Here is a 23058-nt window from a genome sequence, read left to right as displayed (position 1 = left end):
GAAGGTTCGGAGGCGATAATCCACGTAATATTTAAATTATGTGGTTCTTAAATGAAGAATAAAAGCACAAAATGAAATTTCATATCATGAGCAATCAGTGTGGTTTAGCTTATTGGACATTAGAGATGGCGTTATGTAATCTAAATACTTTCCCATCAATTAATCCCTTCGTTAATGCTCTAGAAAATAGCATTAATTTACACGGCTGTTTAATTTCTTTCTGCCCCTTGTTGCCCAGCTCTCTTTAAAGATCTATCAATGAGTTCTTCCACTTTATTTCATCCCATGATTGCTGAAGAATGAGAGAAGCTACCATAGTCATCTTGGATTTAAAAGAGGAGTCCACTCTGCGGATTGGGGGTCTCAAAAATTAACGGAGCTTAACTTTAAAAGTTTAAATTTAAAAACAAATCTTCATCTGTCCTCCAAGGGACTATGGTGTCCATTTTGCATTATTATTTTGAGAAATGTATACGTTGAACTAAACATTGTTTCCCAAAAACATGATACTAATGAACACTGGTGAGAATAAATACTTTCTATTTAGGTGCAGAGCAGAACATTTACACTAAATTGCTGGAAAAGTCACTTGCAGCCCCAAAACATCCCCATTCGTCCAATTTCTAACTTTGCAGCAAAAAAAATGACAAACAACGGTTACGATTTGTATTGTACGAAAATGACTAACTAGGAATCTGTAGTGATCCGAAATTAACCAGAATGATTTAAAGGGTGGATCGATTGGTAAATAGAGATGATGTAATCTAAAGAGCGTCCATATTAGTCACTATCACAATCTTGCAACATCAATCAAGGAAAAGCGATACTTCAATAATCGTTGTTTTCGAGGTTGAAAGATGGGGAGGCTGCAATGGATGTTCCCATTGCTTGGCTGCACTTGTAATTTCATCAGTATAAAATAATGCTACATTCTTCAGAACACGGTCTGCACATTAACATCGTTTCTGGTAATTATTTTAACTAGCTGTGAGAGGGGAAAAAATCCTAAAGTTTATTTTCACAGAAGGGAAACGGTTGGTGTAAGTGGTCAATCAAGAAAATCCCCATTTTGCTGTGTCCATAACGAATCCTTTACTTTCTTACACACTGTCACCAATAACAAGTGAAATACAGTAAGTTAGAATCGAATGTTTCACTCTCAGCCCCTTCCCGACACTTACAAACCATCTTCGCCAGCTTTCAAAATATTCCGACTGCAAACAAGCTCTCTCCTATGACCTGAATGCACCTTTTGAGACCAGTTTTAGTCGTTTAAGTGATAATACGATATCGCCAGGAAGGCGCAATCTGCGCACCGTATGTCGGCATGGGGGGGCATATCGTTAATCTGCTCATCCTTTACACAGTTGAAATAATAATATATCCGCCGTCCCACAGGTCACAAAAAAACTGTCAGTGCTTCTGGAAGCTGCAGTTTATAGTTTCGGGACGTGCCTCCTCTGTTTCTCCCGTAGAGAACACACATGTAAGAAATCAGCAGAGGTCAAAATTGCAACCTCTTCACCCCCCTCCCCATCCCACCTCTCCAAGCGATTCGGAGGGGAAGTGACCAGATAAATAAGAAGGTTGGGGGAGGAGGTGGTGGCGGGGGCGGGGGGTGGGGGGGCGGAAGGGGGGAAGCAGGAGCGGGGGGATGGGTGGGGGGGGGGGGGGGGGTGGAGGTGGGAACCTGAGAAAAAGCAAATGCCATTCAGGTGCTTACACAACTCGAGCTGGCATTTGGCATTCCAAAGCTCTGAACAATGGGAAGCAAGGAATTCCCCGCTGTGCCCCCGCCTCCCACCACCCCCCTCCCTCCACTCACACACCCGACCACCCCCAACCCCCTCCCACCCCCAGTCCTATAGTCAAATATCAGACAATTCAAAATATTAAAATAAACATATCAATAAATCTTGCACATCAGTACTGACACCAAACCGCCCTCCCACCCCACCCACCCCCCGTTTTTGTAGCGTTTGCGATCTGTAATTAAATGGGTTTAAAATGATCAAATAATAGACTAGGCGACAAGCATGTTTTTGTTTTGTTACAGCTGTTTATGGAAAGTCTCTCAATGGTTTATTAGAATCATACACTTAAATTCTTACAGCTAACCATTCTCTCCTTTTATCATTTTAATTGGTAGAAATAACGTTGGGTTATTATAGAATCGGAATTAAAACCGATTATTTGTTAGAGAGGATCACGCTTTAGTGGGTTTTGGTCGATTGTTCAAAGGTGCATTTACATTTTAGAATTTAAAAAGGCGCCTGCACATTTACACACGCATATGTAATTTGCAAATGTAATTACATATGTAATTTACACTTACAAAAGTGCCTGTACATTTTTGAGTTGGAAAATCGAATGAGGCATATTTGCTTGAGGTGTTGGTGTATCGGAATACTAAAATACCAACATTTCTGTGCGCGCACTAAGGTTAGCGATGAAACTCATTCATTATTGTGGGCCAACGGTGTCTTTAATAAAACGACGAATGCGGTGGCGACGCCTGGCCTAACCATTGGAAATAAGCTTTATTCGATGCGAATCAACTTTTGCAGACTGGTACCCGACGCTCGAAGAATCCCGCATCAGTCCTATAGAAGACATATATTTTGGGCATTATTTATTTGCCCCTGTCTAGCCCAGTAAAATGGAGCACATGTATATTTTGTCCGCCGTTTATGTATATTGCTAGGACTTTATTTTATTAACAGAAATCGTGAGACTCGATGGAGAGTCAAAATAAATAAGAGCTCTATTGATGTCTCCTCTCGGTGGCTGCACAGTACGAGAGAGCTTTATGGGCCAATAATACATTTCCCAAGGGAAACACTGCAACCTGTCTCATAAAGCAGAGATACATGTACATGGGCGCCTGACGAGGCAAAATGGGGTGTTGCCCTCAATTGCTTATGTCCAGTACCATTTTCTTGGCCAATCTTACATTTGCAAGGGTACCCAACTGCGAAAAAATGAAAATTGGAACATGAATAAGCCATTCGGCCCCTCCAGCTCTGTTTCCTCATTCAGTTAGATCGTGGTTGGCCTGCATTTTAACTTGATTTGCTCACCATCGATCCATATTCAATAATAACCTTCACCTAACTAAAACCTACGTGCCTTAGCATGTAAAATTTCCATTGGTCCAGTCGCAACAGCTTGCTGGAACAGAAAAAAGTTCCAGATTTCACTTTCTGAAGAATTATAAAAAGGTTTAAAAGAGGAGCTTTGAAAAATGATGTAGTGTCCTTAGTTGTGGTGGGTAGGGGTGAGGGGGAGGACACAAATTTCCAGGATTGATGGAAATTTTCATGACGAAATAATCTTCTGGGGAATCAAAGAGTGAAACATCGGAAGGTGCTTCACTGGAGTGTAATCAGACAGAAAATGACTGAAAGAATGAAAAAGCTTCTATTTACAGAGTGCTTTTCAGGGCCACTAGACCTCTCTAAACGCTTTACAGTCAGTGAGGCAGGTTTGAAGTGTAGTCACTATTATAATGTAGGAAGGACAGTCAATATTTGCACACAGCAAGCTCCCACAAACAGCAATGATAAAACGACCAGATAATCTGCCTGTGTGTGTGTGTGTGTGTGTGTGGGTGTGGGAGGGGATGTTGGGTGGCATAGTAGCCAGGACACGGGGGCTGACTCCCCTGCTCTTCTTCCAAATAGTGCCATGGGATCTTTTATATCCATCCGAGCAGGCAGATGGGGCCTTAGTTTAAGGTCTCATCTGAACAAAAAACAGCACCTCCGACAGTGCAGCACACCCTCGGTGCTGCATCGGAGTGTCAACCTTCATTTCTGTGCTCAAAGCCAGCGGTGGAACTTGAACCTGGAAACTCTTATGACTCGGAGGTGACAATGTCACAGAAAGAAATATAGGGATAAGAGCTGGGATTTGTGTTAAGGGGCATCTTTAAGGTAGATAGACTCTGCCCATTAAGGTGGCCGGAGTTAACATATACATTAATCATGAACTAATTAAATGATATATTTAGGATAGGTTGGAGGGGCTGAATGGCCTACTCTTGTTTCTATTTTCCTCACGGGGAGAGAGGTTGTGACGTTTATGGGGTGAATTCCAAAATTTAGGGCCGAGGCAGGTCCACTGCCGATGGTGGGTTCATTTGAAATGGGGGTAGGACGCACACGAGGTCAGGATTGAAGGAGTGCAGAGGAAGGAGCATTGTAGGCCCGGAGGGTGTTACAGAGAGAGGAGGGAGGGGGCTATTGAGGAATTTGAAAACATGTATAAGCATTTTTAGTTGAAGTCATTAGATGACACTGGATAAGAAAAGTGAAAACACCAAAATCGTCCTAAATTCATCTCTGCCGCCGGCGGCCAAACATTGTGTAGTAAATAAACTCTGGTCCAGGTGCTAATCCGAAGGGCGGAATGACCTCTCTGAAACCCGAGCCCCGGTGTTGGGAGAGCGCGGTGAGTTTAACAGCAGAGTGTCTCCCCCTGGTGGAACTCACGAGCATTGTGAGCTAGGGTGGGGGCTGGGGCTCAGGCAGGGGGGGGGGGGGGGAGCAGTCCGAACGAGAGCTGTGAATGGAGCGGTGAAGTCTCAAGTCACACTGGCTCTTCGATGACAAACCCATTGCTGAGCAGGTTCCTGGATTACAAAAGGTCACCCATCGGCGGGATTGTTTGAATGAAAGGATCTGGGTTGAAAATGTCAGGTAAGGTTGAGGTTGTCGCTTGTATGTTTACATGGAGCAGCTCAGGGACAACACGGAACTGCCCGTGTCCCGAGCGCAGCAAACAAACCCCCTAAATGCTGCTGCTCTGGATGCAAGTTTCAATACATTCTCTTTCCGAAGGGGAAAAAATGTGTAGCTTTAGTTATAGTGATTCTTACTTCTTTTGCTCTTAGAGTTGAATACGAGGTGCTCCAAGTAAGCAAGCTTTTTTTAGTGCATCTAAAGCAACAGCATCTAGCACATTAAGATATCGGTTGTTAAATAAATCAATTCAATGCAAAACGTTGACTTCCTTATTACCAACGTGCAAGTGAGTATTGTTTAGCGATGATATTATATTATAAATTCAGCTATGAAGCTCAAACCGCGAACCGTCCTGTTTATGTATGGATTGCTTGAGAACTATCAACCACCATTGTTGTTTAGACGGTGGACTAAGAAGAGCACTCCAAAAAACAAATCGGTAACAGAGCCCTATGTGTGCTGCGCTGGTCCCGAACCGGATAGGCGCTAGACTGTGTTTACCATGTCCTATATATTGCCCACAATTGTGAGCCCGTGTGAGAGGTACCATGTGCCCGGCTGGCCTCAGTTACTCATCTCCCCCCCCCACCGCCGCAAGTCTGTACATAGCAATTTAGCCCGGCATGGGATATTTACAGTGACGAATGCAATTCTAAATTGCCGTAAACCCCTCTTAATTGATTCCCCCAAATTAATTCCGCCACTGAACCGTTGTGGTCTCCTCCTCCCGGTTTAAAGATTAAGGAAACAAGTAGCTATTCGTAATGAGCGCTGTCATATCAAGATCATCTGAGGCAAGTTTTGTTCCGATGGGGCTGTCGTTTTCCCGTTGCAATTAACGCGGGATCGGGAGTTATAAATTGATGCGCCGAGCCTTAGTTCTACGTAATTTGTCTGAACGCAATTGCAAATTGGTTCCCATATTTCTAAGTGGTTGACAGTTTTTATAGGTCCCACAATGTGCATTTAAAGAGACCGTGTTGGATTGAGGAATGGTTAATGGAAGCATATTTCTGAAGCCCGCTTCTCTCTTAATGTGCTGAAGCCTACAGTTCTCCGGTTTAGGTTAATGTCATTAAGAATTGGGCTGGGGTAAAACGTCTGGATCCCCTTGTTAATCCACTGATTTATCTCTTATTCATATTACATGAAAATAACCAGAAAAAGGGTGCATTTTTAAAATGTTGGATTACAGTAATCCCCGGCCCAAAAAAAAAGATTGTTTGTCGCCTGTGTTTATTTCCAACATACTCGGCTGACCAGGATAAATATTTTAGATTCCGTAATTTAAAAGAGAACTGTTACTTTTATTTAAAACCCAGAGCCTTCCACAGTGTAATAAATATGTACTAAATGGCAATAGCAGGTTCCAGAAGGCAGCTGCCCACCACCGTCTCAAAGGCACTAAAGGACCCAGCGATGCCCACATCCCATAAATGAATTTTAAAAGATGCTATTTAATCAAAAAATGCCTCTAAACAAAATTGCTTTGTTTTTTCTCACACGGCAGCATTGCCCTGATTGGTTGAGAGATGATTTTGCCTTTCTACATATTTAAAGCAGCAAAAATCGAGCCTAATTGGCGAACGTACAATAATCCTCGCCGTTGCTTCCAGCGCCTGTTTAAATCATTGCAGATTGAGAGCCCAATATCGATTGTGAGGTGTTTCTTCTCTCCCCATCCCCTCACTCCCCCTCTCTCCTGTTCCCCCTTCCCACCCCCTCCCCTATCCTCCCCCTCCTTCTCTCCCTCCCCCTCTCCCCTCCCCTCGCTCCCTCTCACTTCCTGCTCGCCCTCTCTCCCTCCGCCCTCCCTCCCTCTCTCTCCCTATCCCCTCCCTCCCTCTATCCCTCCCCCCTCTCCTCTCCCCTCCCCCTCCCGCTCCTCCTCCCGCCTCCTTCTCTCCCTCCCCCTCTCCCCTCTCCCCTCCCCTCGCTCCCTCTCACTTCCTGCTCGCGCCCTCTGCCTCTCACCCTCTCTTCCTCTCTCTCCCTGAACACTCCCTCCCTCTCTCTCCCGATCCCCTCCCTCCATCTCTCCCTCCCCTCTCTCTCCACCCCTCTCTCTACCCCTCCCTCTCACCCTCCATCCATCTCCCTCCACCTCTCCTTCTCTCTCTCCCTCCATCTCTTTCTCCCTCCGTCTCTCTCTCCCACTCCCCCTCCCTCTGTCCCTTCCCCTCCCTGTCCCCCTCCCTCCCCCTCCCTCCCTCTCTTTCTCTCCCCCTCTCTCTCTCCCCCTCCCTCCCTCTCTCTCTCTCTCCCCCCTCCCTCTGTCCCCCTCCCTCCGTCTCTCTCTCTCCCCCTCCCTCGGTCCCTCTCTCTGCCCCTCCCTCAATCTCTCTTCCCTCCCTCCCTCACCCCCTCCTCCTCCTCCGTCCTCCTCCTCCCCCTCTCTCCTTCATTCTCCAACTCCGTCTCCCTCCCTCTCTCTCTTTCCCCCTCCTCCCTCCTTGTCTCTCCCACTCCCCCTCCCTCTGTCCCTTCCCCTCACTCTCGCCCTCCCTCCCACTCCTCCTCCCTCTGTCTCTCAGCCCCTCACTTCCCTCTCTCTCTCTCTCCCTCTCTCTCCCCCTCCCTCTCCTCTCTCTCACCCTCCCTCCCCCCTCTCTCATCCTCTCTTTCATACCTTCCCTCCCTCCCTCTCTCCCCCTCCCTCCCTTTCTCTCTCCCCCTCATTCCCTCTGTCTCCCCACCCCTCCCTCCATCTCTCACTCCCCTCCCCTTCCATCCATCCCTCTCTCCCCTCCCCTTCCATCCATCCCTCTCTCCCCTGTCCCCATCCCCCTCCCCTCCCTCCTTCATTCTCCCCCTCCCTCCCCATCTCTCACCCTCCCCTTCCCTCTCCCTCTGTCTCTCCCTCCTTCTCTCACTCCCCTCCACTGCCACCTCGCTATCCCTCCCCAACCCCATCACCACGGCCCTCCATCCTCCTTCTGCCCCACTCTGCTCCCCCTCTGTCTCCCTCCCTCTCTCTCTCTCCTCTTCCCTCCCTCTGCCTTCCTCCCTCTCTCTCTCTCCCCCTCCCTCCCTCCCTCTGACTCCCTCCCTCTGCCACACCCTCCCTCCCCCTCCCACTCTCTCTCTTCCCCTCCCACTCTCAATTCCCCTCCCTCCCTCTCTCTCTTCCCCTCCCTCCCTCTCTTCCCCTCCCTCCCTCTCTCACCCCACTCCCTGCATCTTTCATCCCCACTCCTTCCGCCTCTCTCAATCGCCCTTCCTCCCTCCCTGTCTCTCCCACTCCCACTCCCCCACCCTGCCACTCTCTGTTCCCCTTCCCTCCCTCTCTCTCTCCCCCTCTCTCTCAACCCTTCACTCCCTCCCTCTCTCTCACCCTCTCTCTCACCCCTTCCCTCCCTCCGTCTCTCTCCCTCTCCCCCTCCCTCCCTCTCTCTCCCTCACCCTCCCTCTCTCTCCCTCACCCTCCCCCTCCCTTTCCCCCTCCCTCCCTCCCTCCATCTCTCTCTCCCCTCCCTCCCTCTTCCTCCCTCTCTCTCTCCCTCCCTCACCCCCTCCTCCTCCTCCCCTCCTCCTCCCCCTCTCTCCTTCATTCTCCAACTCCGTCTCCCTCCCTCTCTCCCCTCCCTCCGCTCTCACTCTCTCCCTCCCGCTCTCTCTTCCCCTCGCTCATTCCTTCCCTCCCTTCCCTCCCTCCCTTTCTCACTCCCCCTCCCTCTCTCTCTCTCTCTCCCCTCGCCCTATCTCCCTCTCTCCCCTCCCCCTACCGCCCTCTCTCCCCTCCCCTTCCATCCATCCCTCCCTCCCCCCTCTCTCCCCCACCCTCCCCATCTCTCTACCTCCCCTCCCCCTCCCTGTTTCCCTCCCTCCTCCCTCTTTCTCCTCCTCCCTATCCACTCCCTGCCCCCTCCTCTGCCCCCTCGCTATCCGTCCCCCACCCCATCTCCAAGCCCCACCACCCTCCTTCTCCCCCCAAACCCCTCCCCCTCCCTCCCCCTCCCTCCCCCTCCCTTCCTCTTCCCTCTCCCTCTGCCACACCCTCCCTCCCCTCCTTCTCCCACTCTCTCCCTCTGCCGCCCCTTCTCTCCCTCCCTCTCTCCCCCTCACTCCCTCTCTCCCTCTCCCCCTCCCTCTCTCCCTCCCTCTCTCCCTCCCTCTCTCCCTCCCTCACCCTTCCTCTCTCCCACTCCCTCCATCTCTCTCTCCCCCTCCCACCCACCTTCCCTCTCTCGCCCCCTCCCACCCTCCCTCTCTCCCCCTCCCCCTCCTGCCCCCTCTCTCTCTCCACCTCCCTTCCTCTACCTCCCTCCCCCTCTCCCCCTCCCTCCCTCTCTCCCCCTCCCTCCCCCTCCCTCCCCCTCTCCCCCTCCCTCCCCCTCTCCACCTCCCTCCCTCCCTCTCTCCCCCTCCCTCCCTATCTCTCTCCCCCTCCCTCCCTATCTCTCTCCCCCTCCCTCCCTATCTCTCTCTCCCCCTCCCTCCCTCTCTCTCTCCCCCTCCCTCCCTCTCTCTCTCCCCCTCCCTCCCTCTCTCTCTCCCACTCCCTCCCTCTCTCTCTCCCCCTCCCTCCCTCTCTCTCTCTCCCCCTCCCTCCCTCCCTCTCTCCCCCTCCCTCCCTCCCTCTCTCTCCCCCTCCCTCACTCCCTCTCTCCCCCTCCCTCCCTCTCTCTCTCCCCCTCCCTCCCTCTCTCTCTCTCCCCCTCCCTCCCTCTCTCTACCCCTCCCTCCCTCTCTCTCTCCCCCTCACTCCCTCCCTCTCTCTCTCCCCCTCCCTCCCTCTCTCTCCCCCCTCCCTCCCTCCCTCTCTCTCTCTCCCCCTCCCTCCCTCACTCTCCCCCTCCCTCCCTCCCTCTCTCTCCCCCTCCCTCCCTCCCTCTCCCCCCTCCCTCCCTCCCTCTCTCTCTCCCCCTCCCTCCCTCCCTCTCTCCCCCTCCCTCCCTCCCTCCCTCTCTCCCCCTCCCTCCCTCCCTCCCCTTCCCTCCCTCCCTTTCCCTCCCTCCCTCTCTCTCCCCCCCTTTCTCCCCCTCTCTCTCTCTCCCTCCCTCTCTCTCCCTCTTTCCCTCTCCCGCCCTCTCTCCCCCTACATCCATCTCCCTCTCTCCCCCTCCCTCCATTTCCCTCTCTCCCCCTCTCTCCCCCTCCCTCCCTCACTCTCTCCCTCCCCCCCTCTCCCGCTCCCTCTCCCTCTCTCCCCGTCCCCCTCACTCTCTCCCCGTCCCCCTCCTTCTCTCCCCGTCCCTCTCTCCCCGTCCCCCTCTCCCTCTCCCCCTCCCCCTCTCCCCATCCCTCCCTCATTCTCTCTCCCCTCCCTTCCTCTCTCTCGCTCCCCCGTCCCTCACTCACTCTCTCTCCCCCTCCCGCCCTCTCTCCCCCTCCCCCTCCCGCTCTCCCCCTCCCTCTCTCCCAACCCTCCCTCCCTCTCTCTCTACCCTGCCTCCCTCTCTCTCTACCCTCCCTCCCTCCCTCTCTCGCCTCCCTTCCCCCTCTCTCTCTCCCCCCCGCCCTCCCTCCCCCCTCTCTCTCTCCCCCCTGCCCTCCCTCCCCCCTCTCTCTCTCCACCCTCCCTCCCTGTCCCCCTCTCTCTCTCCCCCCTCCCTCTCTCTCTCCCCCCTCCCACTCTCTCTCCCCCCTCCCTCCCTCTCTCCCCCTCCCTCCCTCTCTCTCCCCCTCCCTCTCTCTCTCTCTCCCCACTCCCACCCTCTCTCTCTCCCTCCCTCTCTCTCTCTCCCCCTCCCCCGCTCTCTCTCTCTCCCCCCTCCTCCCCTCGCTCTCTCTCTCCCTCCCTCTCTCTCTCTCCCCCCTCCCTCCCTCCCTCTCCCTCCCTCTCTCTCTCTCCCCCTCCCCCGCTCTCTCTCTCTCCCCCCTCCTCCCCTCGCTCTCTCTCTCCCTCCCTCTCTCTCTCTCCCCCCTCCCTCCCTCCGTCTCTCTCCCTCTCTCCCCCTCTCTCTCTCCCCCTCCCTCTCTCCCCCTCCCTCTCTCCCTCCCCCCTCTTTCTCCCCTCCCCCTCCCTCCCCTTCCTATCTCGCCCACCCCCTCCCTCTCTCCCCCTCTTTCTCCCCCCCTTCCTCCCTCTCTCTCTCTCTCTCTCCCCGTCTTTCTCCCCCTCTCTCACGCTCTTTCTCCCTCCCTCTCTCCCCCTCACTCTCTCCCCCTCCCCCCTCCCCCTCCCTCTCTCCCCCTCCCTGCCTCTCCCACCCCCTCCCCCATCCCTCCCCCTTCCCCCTCCCCCCTCCCGCCCCTTCCCCCTCCCTCCCCTTCCTATCTCGCCCTCCCCCTCCCCCTCTCTCCCTCTTTCTCCCCCTCTCTCCCTCTTTCTCCCCCTCTCTCCCCCTCTCTCTTTCTCCCCCTCCCTCCCCCCTCTCTCTCCCCCTCCCTCCCCTTCCTATCTGACCCTCCCCCTCCCTCTTTCCCCCCTTTCTCCCCCTCTCTCCCCCTCTTTCTCCCTCTCTTTCCCCCCTCCCTCTCTCTCCCCCCTCCCTCCCTCCCTTTACCACCCCCTCCCCTTCTACCCCTCTCTCACTCCCCCTCCCTCTCTCCTCCTCCCTCACTCCCACTCTCTCCCCCACCCTCTCTCCGTCTCTCCCCCCCTCTTTCTCCCCCTCTCTCCCCCTCTTTCTCCCTCTCTCTTTCCCCCTCCCTCCCCCTCCCTCTCTCCCCCCCTCTCTCCCTCCCCCCTCTCCCCCTCTTTCTCCCCCTCCCCCTCCTTCCCCTTCCTATCTCGCCCTCCCCCTCCCTCTCTCCCCCTCTTTCTCCCCCTCTCTCTCTCTTCCTCCCTCTCTCTCTCCCCCACCCTCTCTCCCTTTCTCCCCCTCTCTCCCCCTCTTTCTCCCTCTCTCTTTCCCCCTCCCTCCCTCTCTCCCCTCCCTCTCCCCCTCCCTCTCTCCCCCTCCCTCTCTCCCCCTCTCCACCACACCCTCCCTCCATCCCCCTCCCTCTCTCCCCCTCCCTCCCTCTCTCTCCCCCTCCCCCTCTCCCCCTCTTTCTCCCCCTCTCTCTCTTTCCCCCACCCTCCCTCCCCCTCTTTCTCCCCTTTCTCCCCCTCTTTATCCCTCTCTCTTCCCCCTCCCTCCCTCCACCTCCCTTTCTCCCTCTCTCTCCCCTCCCTCTCTCCCCCTCCCTCTCTACCCCTCCCTCTCTCCCTCTCTCCCCCTCTTTTCCCCCCTCCCCCTCTCCCTTCATATCTCACCCTCCCCCTCCCCCTCTTTCTCCCCCTCCCTCCCGCTTTCCCTCCCTCTCTCTCACTCTCCCTCCCTCTTCCCTTCCCCCCTCTCTCTCCCCCCTCCCTTCCTCTTTCCCTCCCCCTCTCTCTCTCCCCCCTCCCTTCCTCTTTCCCTCCCCCTCCCTCTCTCCCCCCCTCCATCTCTCTCTCCACCTCTCTCCATCTCATTCTCCCCCTCCCTCCCTCCCCCTCCCTCCCTCTTTCTCCCCCTCCCCCTCCCTCCCTCTTTCCCTCCCCCTCCCTCTCTCCCCCTCCCTCCTTCTCCCCCTCCCTCCCTCTTTCCCTCCCCCTCCCTCACTCCCTCTTTCTCTCCCCCTCCCTCACTCCCTCTTTCTCCCCCTCTCTCTCTCCCCCCTCCCTCCCTCCCTCTCTCTCTCCCCCCTCCCTCCCTCTCTCCCCCTCCCTCCCTCCCTCCCCCTCCCTCCCTCCCTCCCTCTCTCCCCCCCCTCCCTCACTCTCTCCCCCTCCCTCTCTCCCCCTCCCTCTCTCCCCCTCCCTCTCTCCCTCTCTCCCCCTCTTTTCCCCCCTCCCCCTCTCCCTTCATATCTCGCCCTCCCCCTCCCCCTCTTTCTCCCCCTCCCTCCCTCTTTCCCTCCCTCTCTCTCACTCTCCCTCTTCCCTTCCCCCTCTCTCTCTCCCCCCTCCCTTCCTCTTTCCCTCCCCCTCTCTCTCTCCCCCCTCCCTTCCTCTTTCCCTCCCCCTTCCTCTCTCCCCCCCTCCATCTCTCTCTCCACCTCTCTCCATCTCATTCTCCCCCTCCCTCCCTCCCCCTCCCTCCTTCTTTCTCCCCCTCCCCCTCCCTCCCTCTTTCCCTCCCCGTCCCTCTCTCCCCCTCCCTCCTTCTCCCCCTCCCTCCCTCTTTCCCTCCCCCTCCCTCACTCCCTCTTTCTCTCCCCCTCCCTCCCTCCCTCTTTCTCCCCCTCTCTCTCTCCCCCCTCCCTCCCTCCCTCTCTCTCTACCCCCTCCCTCCCCCTCTCCCCCTCCCTCCCTCCCTCCCTCTCTCCCCTCCCTCCCTCCCTCTCTCCCTGCCCCCTCTCTCCCCCCTCTCCCTCTCTCTCCCCTCCCTCTCTCTCCCTCTCTCTCCCTCCCTCTCTCTATCCCCCTCCCTCCCTCTCTCTCTCCCACCTCCATCCCTCCCCCTCCCTCTCCCCTCCCTCCCTCTCCCCTCCCTCTCCCCTCCCTCGCTCCCCCTACCTCCCTCCCACTCCCTCTCTCCCCCCCTCCCTCTCTCTCCCCCCTCCCTCTCTCTCCCCCTCCCTCCCTCCCCCTCCCTCCCTCTCTCTTCCCTCCCTCCCCCCTCCCTCCCTCTCTCTCCCCTCCCCTCCCTCCCCCTCCCTCCCTCTCTCTCTCTCCCCTCCCTCTCTCTCGCCCCTCCCCTCCCTCCCCTCCCTCTCTCTCCCCTCCCCTCCCTCTCTCCCCTCCCTCTCTCTCCCCTCGCTCTCCCCTCCCTCTCTCTCCCCTCCCTCTGCCTCCCTCTCCCCTCCCTCTCTCTCCCCTCCCTCTCTCTCTCTCTCCCCCCTCCCTCCCTCTCCCCTCCCTCCCTCCTCCCTCTCTCTCTCTCCCTCTCTCTCCTCTCCCTCTCTCTCTCCCCCCTCCCTCTCTCACCCCTCCCTCACTCTCTCTCTCCCTCTCCACCTCCCTCTCTCTCTCCCCCTCCCTCTCTCTCCCCCTCCCTCCCTCTCACTCTCCCCCTCCATCCCTCCCCCTCCCTCTCCCCTCCCTCCCTCTCCACTCCCTCCCTCCCACTCCCCCTTCCCTCCCTCTCCCCCTCCCTCCCCCTCCCCTCCTCTCCTCTCCCCCTTCCCTCCCCTCTCACCATCTCCCCCTCCCTCTCCCCTCCCTCCCTCTCCCCTCCCTCCCTCTCTCCCCCTCCCTCCCTCCCTCCCCTTCCCTCCCTCCCTCTCTCTCCCCCCCTTTCTCCCCCTCTCTCTCTCTCCTTCCCTCTCTCTCCTTCTTTCCCTCTCCCGCCCTCTCTCCCCCTACATCCATCTCCCTCTCTCCCCCTCCCTCCATCTCCCTCTCTCCCCCTCTCTCCCCCTCCCTCCATCACTCTCTCCCTCCCCCCTCTCCCGCTCCCTCTCCCTCTCTCCCCGTCCCCCTCACTCTCTCCCCGTCCCCCTCCCTCTCTCCCCGTCCCTCTCTCCCCGTCCCCCTCTCCCTCTCCCCCTCCCCCTCTCCCCATCTCTTCCTCATTCTCTCTCCCCTCCCTTCCTCTCTCTCTCTCCCCCGTCCCTCACTCACTCTCTCTCCCCCTCCCGCCCTCTCTCCCCCTCCCCCTCCCGTTCTCCCCCCTCCCTCTCTCCCAACCCTCCCTCCCTCTCTCTCCCCATCCCTCCCCCTCCCTCTCCCGCCGCCCTCCCTCTCTCCCTACCCTCCCTCCCTCTCTCTCTACCCTCCCTCCCTCTCTCTCTCCCCTCACTCCCTCCCTCTCTCGCCTCCCTCCCCCCCTCTCTCTCTCCCCACCGCCCTCCCTCCCCCCTCTCTCTCTCCCCCCTGCCCTCCCTCCCCCCTCTCTCTCTCCACCCTCCCTCCCTGTCCCCCTCTCTCTCTCCCACCTCCCTCTCTCTCTCCCTCCTCCCTCTCTCTCTCCCCCCTCCCTCTCTCTCTCCCCCTCCCTCCCTCCCTCTTTCTCCCCCTCTCTCTCTCCCCCCTCCCTCCCTCCCTCTCTCTCTCCCCCCTCCCTCCCTCTCTCCCCCTCCCTCCCTCCCTCCCTCTCTCCCCCCCCTCCCTCACTCTCTCCCCCTCCCTCCTTCTCCCCCTCCCTCCCTCTTTCCCTCCCCCTCCCTCACTCCCTCTTTCTCTCCCCCTCCCTCCCTCCCTCTTTCTCCCCCTCTCTCTCTCCCCCTCCCTCCCTCCCTCTCTCTCTCTACCCCCTCCCTCCCTCTCTCCCCCTCCCTCCCTCCCTCCCTCTCTCCCCGCCCCCTCTCTCCCCCCTCCCCCACTCTCTCCCCTCCCTCTCTCTCTCTCCCCTCCATCTCTCTCCCCCTCCCCCTCTCTCTCTCCCCTCCCTCTCTCTCTCTCTCCCCTCCCTCTCTCTCCCTCGCTCTCCCTCCCTCTCTCTATCCCCCTCCCTCCCTCTCTCTCTCCCCCCTCCATCCCTCCCCCTCCCTCTCCCCTCCCTCCCTCTCCCGTCCCTCTCCCCTCCCTCGCTCCCCCTACCTCCCTCCCACTCCCTCTCTCCCCCCTCACTCTCTCTCCCCCTCCCTCCCTCCACCTCCCTCCCTCTCTCTTCCCTCCCTCCCCCTCCCTCCCTCTCTCTCCCCTCCCCTCCCTCCCCCTCCCTCCCTCTCTCTCTCTCCCCTCCCTCTCTCTCTCCCCTCCCCTCCCTCCCCTCCCTCTCTCTCCCCTCCCCTCCCTCCCTCCCCTCCCTCTCTCTCCCCTCGCTCTCCCCTCCCTCTCTCTCCCCTCCCTCTCCCCTCCCTCTCCCCTCCCTCTCTCTCCCCTCCCTCTCTCTCTCTCTCCCCCCTCCCTCCCTCCCTCTCCCATCCCTCCCTCCTCCCTCCCTCTCTCTCCCTCTCTCTCTCTCTCCCTCTCTCTCTCTCTCTCCCCCTCCCTCCCTCTCTCTCTCCCCCTCCCTCCCTCCCTCTCTCTCTAACCCCCTCCCTCCCTCTCTCCCCCTCCCTCCCTCCCTCCCTCTCTCCCCTCCCTCCCTCCCTCTCTCCCCGCCCCCTTTCTCCCCCCTCCCCCACTCTCTCCCCTCCCTCTCTCTCTCTCCCCTCCATCTCTCTCCCCTCGCTCTCTCTCTCTCCCCTCCCTCTCTCTCTCTCTCCCCTCCCTCTCTCTCCCTCTCTCTCCCTCCCTCTCTCTATCCCCCTCCCTCCCTCTCTCTCTCCCCCCTCCATCCCTCCCCCTCCCTCTCCCCTCCCTCCCTCTCCCGTCCCTCTCCCCTCCCTCGCTCCCCCTACCTCCCTCCCACTCCCTCTCTCCCCCCTCACTCTCTCTCCCCCTCCCTCCCTCCACCTCCCTCCCTCTCTCTTCCCTCCCTCCCCCTCCCTCCCTCTCTCTCCCCTCCCCTCCCTCCCCCTCCCTCCCTCTCTCTCTCTCCCCTCCCTCTCTCTCTCCCCTCCCCTCCCTCCCCTCCCTCTCTCTCCCCTCCCCTCCCTCCCTCCCCTCCCTCTCTCTCCCCTCGCTCTCCCCTCCCTCTCTCTCCCCTCCCTCTCCCCTCCCTCTCCCCTCCCTCTCTCTCCCCTCCCTCTCTCTCTCTCTCCCCCCTCCCTCCCTCCCTCTCCCATCCCTCCCTCCTCCCTCTCTCTCTCTCCCTCTCTCTCTCTCCCTCTCTCTCTCTCTCTCCCCCTCCCTCTCTCTCTCTCTCCCCCTCCCTCCCTCTCTCTCTCCCCCTCCCTCTCTCTCCCCCTCCCCTCCCTCTCTCTCTCCCCCTCCATCCCTCCCCCTCCCTCTCCCCTCCCTCCCCCTCCCCCTTCCCTCCCTCTCCCCCTCCCTCCCCCTCCCCTCCTCTCCTCTCCCCCTTCCCTGCCCTCTCGCCCTCTCCCCCTCCCTCCCTCCCCTTCCCTCCCTCCCTTTCCCTCCCTCCCTCTCTCTCCCCCCCTTTCTCCCCCTCTCTCTCTCTCCCTCCCTCTCTCTCCCTCTTTCCCTCTCCCGCCCTCTCTCCCCCTACATCCATCTCCCTCTCTCCCCCTCCCTCCATCTCCCTCTCTCCCCCTCTCTCCCCCTCCCTCCCTCACTCTCTCCCTCCCCCCTCTCCCGCTCCCTCTCCCTCTCTCCCCGTCCCCCTCACTCTCTCCCCGTCCCCCTCCCTCTCTCCCCGTCCCCCTCCCTCTCTCCCCGTCCCTCTCTCCCCGTCCCCCTCTCCCTCTCCCCCTCCCCCTCTCCCCATCCCTCCCTCATTCTCTCTCCCCTCCCTTCCTCTCTCTCTCTCCCCCGTCCCTCACTCACTCTCTCTCCCCCTCCCGCCCTCTCTCCCCCTCCCCCTCCCGCTCTCCCCCTCCCTCTCTCCCAACCCTCCCTCCCTCTCTCTCCCCATCCCTCCCCCTCCATCTCCCACCTCCCTCCCTCTCTCTCTACCCTCCCTCCCTCTCTCTCTACCCTCCCTCCCTCTCTCTCTCCCCTCCCTCCCTCCCTCTCTCGCCTCCCTCCCCCCCTCTCTCTCTCCCCCCCCGCCCTCCCTCCCCCCTCTCTCTCTCCCCCCTGCCCTCCCTCCCCCCTCTCTCTCTCCACCCTCCCTCCCTGTCCCCCTCTCTCTCTCCCACCTCCCTCTCTCTCTCCCCCACCCTCTCTCTCTCCCCCCTCCCTCTCTCTCTCCCCCTCCCTCCTTCTCTCTCACCCCTCCCTCCCTCTCTCTCCCCCCTCCCTCCCTCTCTCCCCCTCCCCGCTCTCTCTCTCTCCCCCCTCCTCCCCTCGCTCTCTCTCTCCCTCCCTCTCTCTCTCTCCCCCCTCCCTCCCTCCCTCTCCCTCCCTCTCTCTCTCTCTCCCCCTCCCCCGCTCTCTCTCTCTCCCCCCTCCTCCCCTCGCTCTCTCTCTCCCTCCCTCTCTCTCTCTCCCCCCTCCCTCCCTCCCTCTCTCTCCCTCTCTCCCCCTCTCTCTCTCCCCCTCCCTCTCTCCCCCTCCCTCTCTCCCTCTCTCCCTCCCCCCTCTTTCTCCCCTCCCCCTCCCTCCCCTTCCTATCTCGCCCACCCCCTCCCTCTCTCCCCCTCTTTCTCCCCCCCTCTCTCTTCCTCCCTCTCTCTCTCTCTCTCCCCGTCTTTCTCCCCCTCTCTCACGCTCTTTCTCCCTCCCTCTCTCCCCCTCACTCTCTCCCCCTCCCCCCTCCCCCTCCCTCTCTCCCCCTCCCTGCCTCTCCCACCCCCTCCCCCCTCCCTCCCCCTACCCCCCTCCCCCCTCCCGCCCCTTCCCCCTCCCTCCCCTTCCTATCTCGCCCTCCCCCTCCCTCTCTCTCCCTCTTTCTCCCCCTCTCTCCCCCTCTTTCTCCCCCTCTCTCCCCCTCTCTCTCCCTCTCTCTTTCCCCCTCCCTCTCTCTCCCCCTCCCTCCCCCCCTCTCTCCCCCTCCCTCCCCTTCCTAACTCACCCTCCCCCTCCCTCTTTCCCCCCTTTCTCCCCCTCTCTCCCCCTCTTTCCCCCCTCCCTCTCTCTCCCCCCTCCCTCCCTCCCTCTACCACCCCCTCCCCTTCTACCCCTCCCTCACTCCCCCTCCCTCTCTCCTCCTCCCTCACTCCCACTCTCTCCCCCACCCTCTCTCCGTCTCTCCCCCCCTCTTTCTCCCCCTCTCTCCCCCTCTTTCTCCCTCTCTCTTTCCCCCTCCCTCCCCCTCCCTCTCTCCCCCCTCTCTCCCTCCCCCCTCTCCCCCTCTTTCTCCCCCTCCCCCTCCTTCCCCTTCCTATCTCGCCCTCCCCCTCCCTCTCTCCCCCTCTTTCTCCCCCTCTCTCTCTCTTCCTCCCTCTCTCTCTCCCCCACCCTCTCTCCCTTTCTCCCCCTCTCTCCCCCTCTTTCTCCGTCTCTCTTTCCCCTTCCCTCCCTCTCTCTCCCCTTCCCTCTCTCCCCCTCCCTCCCTCTCTCCCCTCCCTCCCCCCTCCCTCTCTCCCCCTCCCTCTCTCCCCCTCTCCCCCACACCCTCCCTCCATCCCCCTCCCTCTCTCCCCCTCCCTCCCTCTCTCTCCCCCTCCCCCTCTCCCCCTCGTTCTCCCCCTCCCCCTCCCTCCCCTTCCTATCGACCCCTTGCTCCCTCTCTCCCCCTCTTTCTCCCCCTCTCTCTCTTTCCCCCACCCTCCCTCCCCCTCTTTCTCCCCTTTCTCCCCCTCTTTCTCCCTCTCTCTTCCCCCTCCCTCCCTCCATCTCCCTTTCTCCCTCTCTCCCCCTCCCTCTCTCCCCCTCCCTCTCTCCCTCTCTCCCCCTCTTTTCCCCCCTCCCCCTCTCCCTTCATATCTCGCCCTCCCCCTCCCCCTCTTTCTCCCCCTCCCTCCCTCTTTCCCTCCCTCTCTCTCACTCTCCCTCCCTCTTCCCTTCCCCCCCTCTCTCTCCCCTCTCCCTCTCTCTTTCCCTCCTTCTCTCTCTCTCTTTCCCTCCTCCCTCCATCTTTCCCTCCCTCCCTCCCTCTCTCCCCCCCTCCATCTCTCTCTCCACCTCTCTCCATCTCATTCTCCCCCTCCCTCCCTCCCCCTCCCTCCCTCTTTCTCCCCCTCCCCCCCTCCCTCTTTCCCTCCCCCTCCCTCTCTCCCCCTCCCTCCTTCTCCCCCTCCCTCCCTCTTTCCCTCCCCCTCCCTCACTCCCTCTTTCTCTCCCCCTCCCTCCCTCCCTCTTTCTCCCCTCTCTCTCTCCCCCCTCCCTCCCTCCCTCTCTCTCTCCCCCCTCCCTCCCTCTCTCCCCCTCGCTCCCTCCCTCCCTCTCTCCCCCACTCCCTCACTCTCTCCTCCTCCCTCCTTCTCCCCCTCCCTCCCTCTTTCCCTCCCCCTCCCTCACTCCCTCTTTCTCTCCCCCTCCCTCCCTCTTTCTCCCCCTCTCTCTCTCCCCCCTCCCTCCCTCCCTCTCTCTCTACCCCCTCCCTCCCTCTCTCCCCCTCCCTCCCTCCTCCCTCTCTCCCCTCCCTCCCTCTCTCCCCGCCCCCTCTCTCCCCCCTCCCCCTCTCTCACTCCCCTCCCTCTCTCTCTCTCCCCTCCCTCTCTCTCCCCCTCCCCCTCTCTCACTCCCCTCCCTCTCTCTCCCTCTCTCTCCCTCCCTCTCTCTATCCCCCTCCCTCCCTCTCTCTCTCACCCCTCCATCCCTCCCCCTCCCTCTCCCCTCCCTCTCCCCTCCCTCGCTCCCCCTACCTCCCTCCCACTCCCTCTCTTCCCCCTCCCTCTCTCTCCCCCTCCCTCCCTCCCCCTCCCTCCCTCTCTCTTCCCTCCCTCCCCCTCAATCCCTCTCTCTCCCCTCCCCTCCCTCCCCCTCCCTCCCTCTCTCTCTCTCTCCCCTCCCTCTCTCTCTCCCCTCCCTCCCCTCCCTCTCTCTACCCTCCCCTCCCTCTCTCCCCTCCCTCTCTCTCCCATCGCTCTCCCCTCCCTCTCTCTCCCCTCCCTCTCCCCTCCCTCTCCCCTCTCTCTCTCTCCCCTCCCTCTCTCTCTCTCCCCCTTCCCTCCCTCCCTCTATCCTCCCTCCCCCCTCCCTCTCTCTCTCCCCCTCCCTCTCTCTCTCTCTCCCCCTCCCTCTCTCTCCCCCTCCCTCCCTCTCTCTCTCCCCCCCTCCATCCCTCCCCCTCCCTCTCCCCTCCCTCCCTCTCCCCTCCCTCCCTCCCCCTCCCCCTTCCCTCCCTCTCCCCCTCCCTCCCCCTCCCCTCCTCTCCTCTCCCCCCTCCCTCCCCTCTCGCCCTCTCCCCCTCCCTCTCCCCTCCCTCCCTCTCCCCTTCCTCCCTCCCTCTCTCTCTCTCCCCCTCCCTCCCTCCCCCTCCCTCTCTCTCTCCTCCCTCCCTCTCTCCCCCTCCCTCCCTCTCTCTCTCCCTCTCTCTCTCCCCCCCTCCCTCCCTCCCCCTCCCTCTCTCTCGCCCCCTCCCTCTCTCTCCCCCCTCCCTCTCCCCCCTCCCTCTCTCTCACCCCTCCCTCTCTCTCTCTCTCTCCCCCCTCCCCCTCTCTCTCTCTCTCTCCCCTCCCTCCCTCTCTCCCCTCCCTCCCTCTCTCTCCCTCTCTCTCTCTCTCCCTCTGTCCCTCTCTCTCCCTCCCCCTCCCTCCCTCTCTCTCTCTATCCCCCTCCCTCCCTCTCTCCCTCTCCCCCTCCCTCCCCTCCCTCCCTCTCCCCTCCCTCCCTCTCTCCCCCTCCCTCCCTCTCTCCCCCTCCCTCCCTCTCTCCCTCCCCCCTCCCTCCCTCTCTCTCCCCCCCCTCCCTCTCTCTCACTCTCCCGCCTCCCTCCCTCTCTCTCTCCCCCCTCCCTCCCTCTCTCTCTCCCCCCTCGCTCCCTCTCTCTCTCACCCCTCCCTCCCTCTCTCCCCCTCCCTCTCTCTCTCTCTCCCCCTCCTCTTGCACTCTCCCTCCCTCTCTCTCTCCCCCCTCCCTCCCTCCCTCTACCACCCCCTCCCCTTCTACCCCTCCCTCACTCCCCCTCCCTCTCTCCTCCTCCCTCACTCCCACTCTCTCCCCCACCCTCTCTCCGTCTCTCCCCCCCTCTTTCTCCCCCTCTCTCCCCCTCTTTCTCCCTCTCTCTTTCCCCCTCCCTCCCCCTCCCTCTCTCCCCCCCTCTCTCCCTCCCCCCTCTCCCCCTCTTTCTCCCCCTCCCCCTCCTTCCCCTTCCTATCTCGCCCTCCCCCTCCCTCTCTCCCCCTCTTTCTCCCCCTCTCTCTCTCTTCCTCCCTCTCTCTCTCCCCCACCCTCTCTCCCTTTCTCCCCCTCTCTCCCCCTCTTTCTCCCTCTCTCTTTCCCCCTCCCTCCCTCTCTCCCCTTCCCTCCCTCCCCCTCCCTCCCTCTCTCCCCTCCCTCTCCCCCTCCCTCTCTCCCCCTCCCTCTCTCCCCCTCTCCCCCACACCCTCCCTCCATCCCCCTCCCTCTCTCCCCCTCCCTCCCTCTCTCTCCCCCTCCCCCTCTCCCCCTCGTTCTCCCCCTCCCCCTCCCTCCCCTTCCTATCGACCCCTTGCTCCCTCTCTCCCCCTCTTTCTCCCCCTCTCTCTCTTTCCCCCACCCTCCCTCCCCCTCTTTCTCCCCTTTCTCCCCCTCTTTCTCCCTCTCTCTTCCCCCTCCCTCCCTCCATCTCCCTTTCTCCCTCTCTCCCCCTCCCTCTCTCCCCCTCCCTCTCTACCCCTCCCTCTCTCCCTCTCTCCCCCTCTTTTCCCCCCTCCCCCTCTCCCTTCATATCTCGCCCTCCCCCTCCCCCTCTTTCTCCCCCTCCCTCCCTCTTTCCCTCCCTCTCTCTCACTCTCCCTCCCTCTTCCCTTCCCCCCCTCTCTCTCCCCCCTCCCTTCCTCTTTCCCTCCCCCTCTCTCTCTCCCCCCTCCCTTCCTCTTTCCCTCCGCCTCCCTCTCTCCCCCCCTCCATCTCTCTCTCCACCTCTCTCCATCTCATTCTCCCCCTCCCTCCCTCCCCCTCCCTCCCTCTTTCTCCCCCTCCCCCCTCCCTCTTTCCCTCCCCCTCCCTCTCTCCCCCTCCCTCCTTCTCCCCCTCCCTCCCTCTTTCCCTCCCCCTCCCTCACTCCCTCTTTCTCTCCCCCTCCCTCCCTCCCTCTTTCTCCCCTCTCTCTCTCCCCCCTCCCTCCCTCTCTCTCTCCCCCCTCCCTCCCTCTCTCCCCCTCGCTCCCTCCCTCCCTCTCTCCCCCCCTCCCTCACTCTCTCCTCCTCCCTCCTTCTCCCCCTCCCTCCCTCTTTCCCTCCCCCTCCCTCACTCCCTCTTTCTCTCCCCCTCCCTCCCTCTTTCTCCCCCTCTCTCTCTCCCCCCTCCCTCCCTCCCTCTCTCTCTACCCCCTCCCTCCCTCTCTCCCCCTCCCTCCCTCCCTCCCTCTCTCCCCTCCCTCCCTCTCTCCCCGCCCCCTCTCTCCCCCCTCCCCCTCTCTCTCTCCCCTCCCTCTCTCTCTCTCCCCTCCCTCTCTCTCCCCCTCCCCCTCTCTCTCTCCCCTCCCTCTCTCTCCCTCTCTCTCCCTCCCTCTCTCTATCCCCCTCCCTCCCTCTCTCTCTCCCCCCTCCATCCCTCCCCCTCCCTCTCCCCTCCCTCTCCCCTCCCTCGCTCCCCCTACCTCCCTCCCACTCCCTCTCTTCCCCCTCCCTCTCTCTCCCCCTCCCTCCCCCTCCCTCCCTCTCTTCCCTCCCTCCCCCTCCCTCCCTCTCTCTCCCCTCCCCTCCCTCCCCCTCCCTCCCTCTCTCTCTCTCCCCTCCCTCTCTCTCTCCCCTCCCTCCCCTCCCTCTCTCTACCCTCCCCTCCCTCTCTCCCCTCCCTCTCTCTCCCATCGCTCTCCCCTCCCTCTCTCTCCCCTCCCTCTCCCCTCCCTCTCCCCTCCCTCTCTCCCCTCCCTCTCTCTCTCTCCCCCCTCCCTCCCTCCCTCTCCCCTCCCTCTCCCCTCCCTCTCTCTCCCCTCCCTCTCTCTCTCTCTCCCCCTCCCTCCCTCTCTCTCTCCCCCTCCCTCCCTCTCTCGCTCCCCCTCCCTCTCTCTCTCTCTCCCCCTCCCTCTCTCTCCCCCTCCCTCCCTCTCTCTCTCCCCCTCCATCCCTCCCCCTCCCTCTCCCCTCCCTCCCTCTC

At 60.7% G+C, this 23058-nt stretch overlaps 1 protein-coding gene across 1 annotated transcript in view; it reads right to left on the bottom strand.

Moving 5' to 3' along the window:
* LOC121287951 (paired box protein Pax-1-like) overlaps nt 1-23058 on the bottom strand; it is a 34657-nt gene that overhangs the window by 8950 nt on the left and 2649 nt on the right. Inside the window, exon 2 of the mRNA XM_041206111.1 lies at nt 3126-3203. Within this exon, the coding sequence (XP_041062045.1) occupies nt 3126-3203 (78 nt within the window). The remainder of the gene's footprint in view (nt 1-3125; nt 3204-23058) is intronic.

This window comes from Carcharodon carcharias, chromosome 2 (genome assembly GCF_017639515.1).
Source record: "Carcharodon carcharias isolate sCarCar2 chromosome 2, sCarCar2.pri, whole genome shotgun sequence".
In the NCBI taxonomy this organism is placed as follows: Eukaryota; Metazoa; Chordata; class Chondrichthyes; order Lamniformes; family Lamnidae; genus Carcharodon; species Carcharodon carcharias.
The sequence above is the reverse complement of the archived record's forward strand: the minus strand, read 5'-3'. Positions and strand labels throughout refer to the sequence as shown.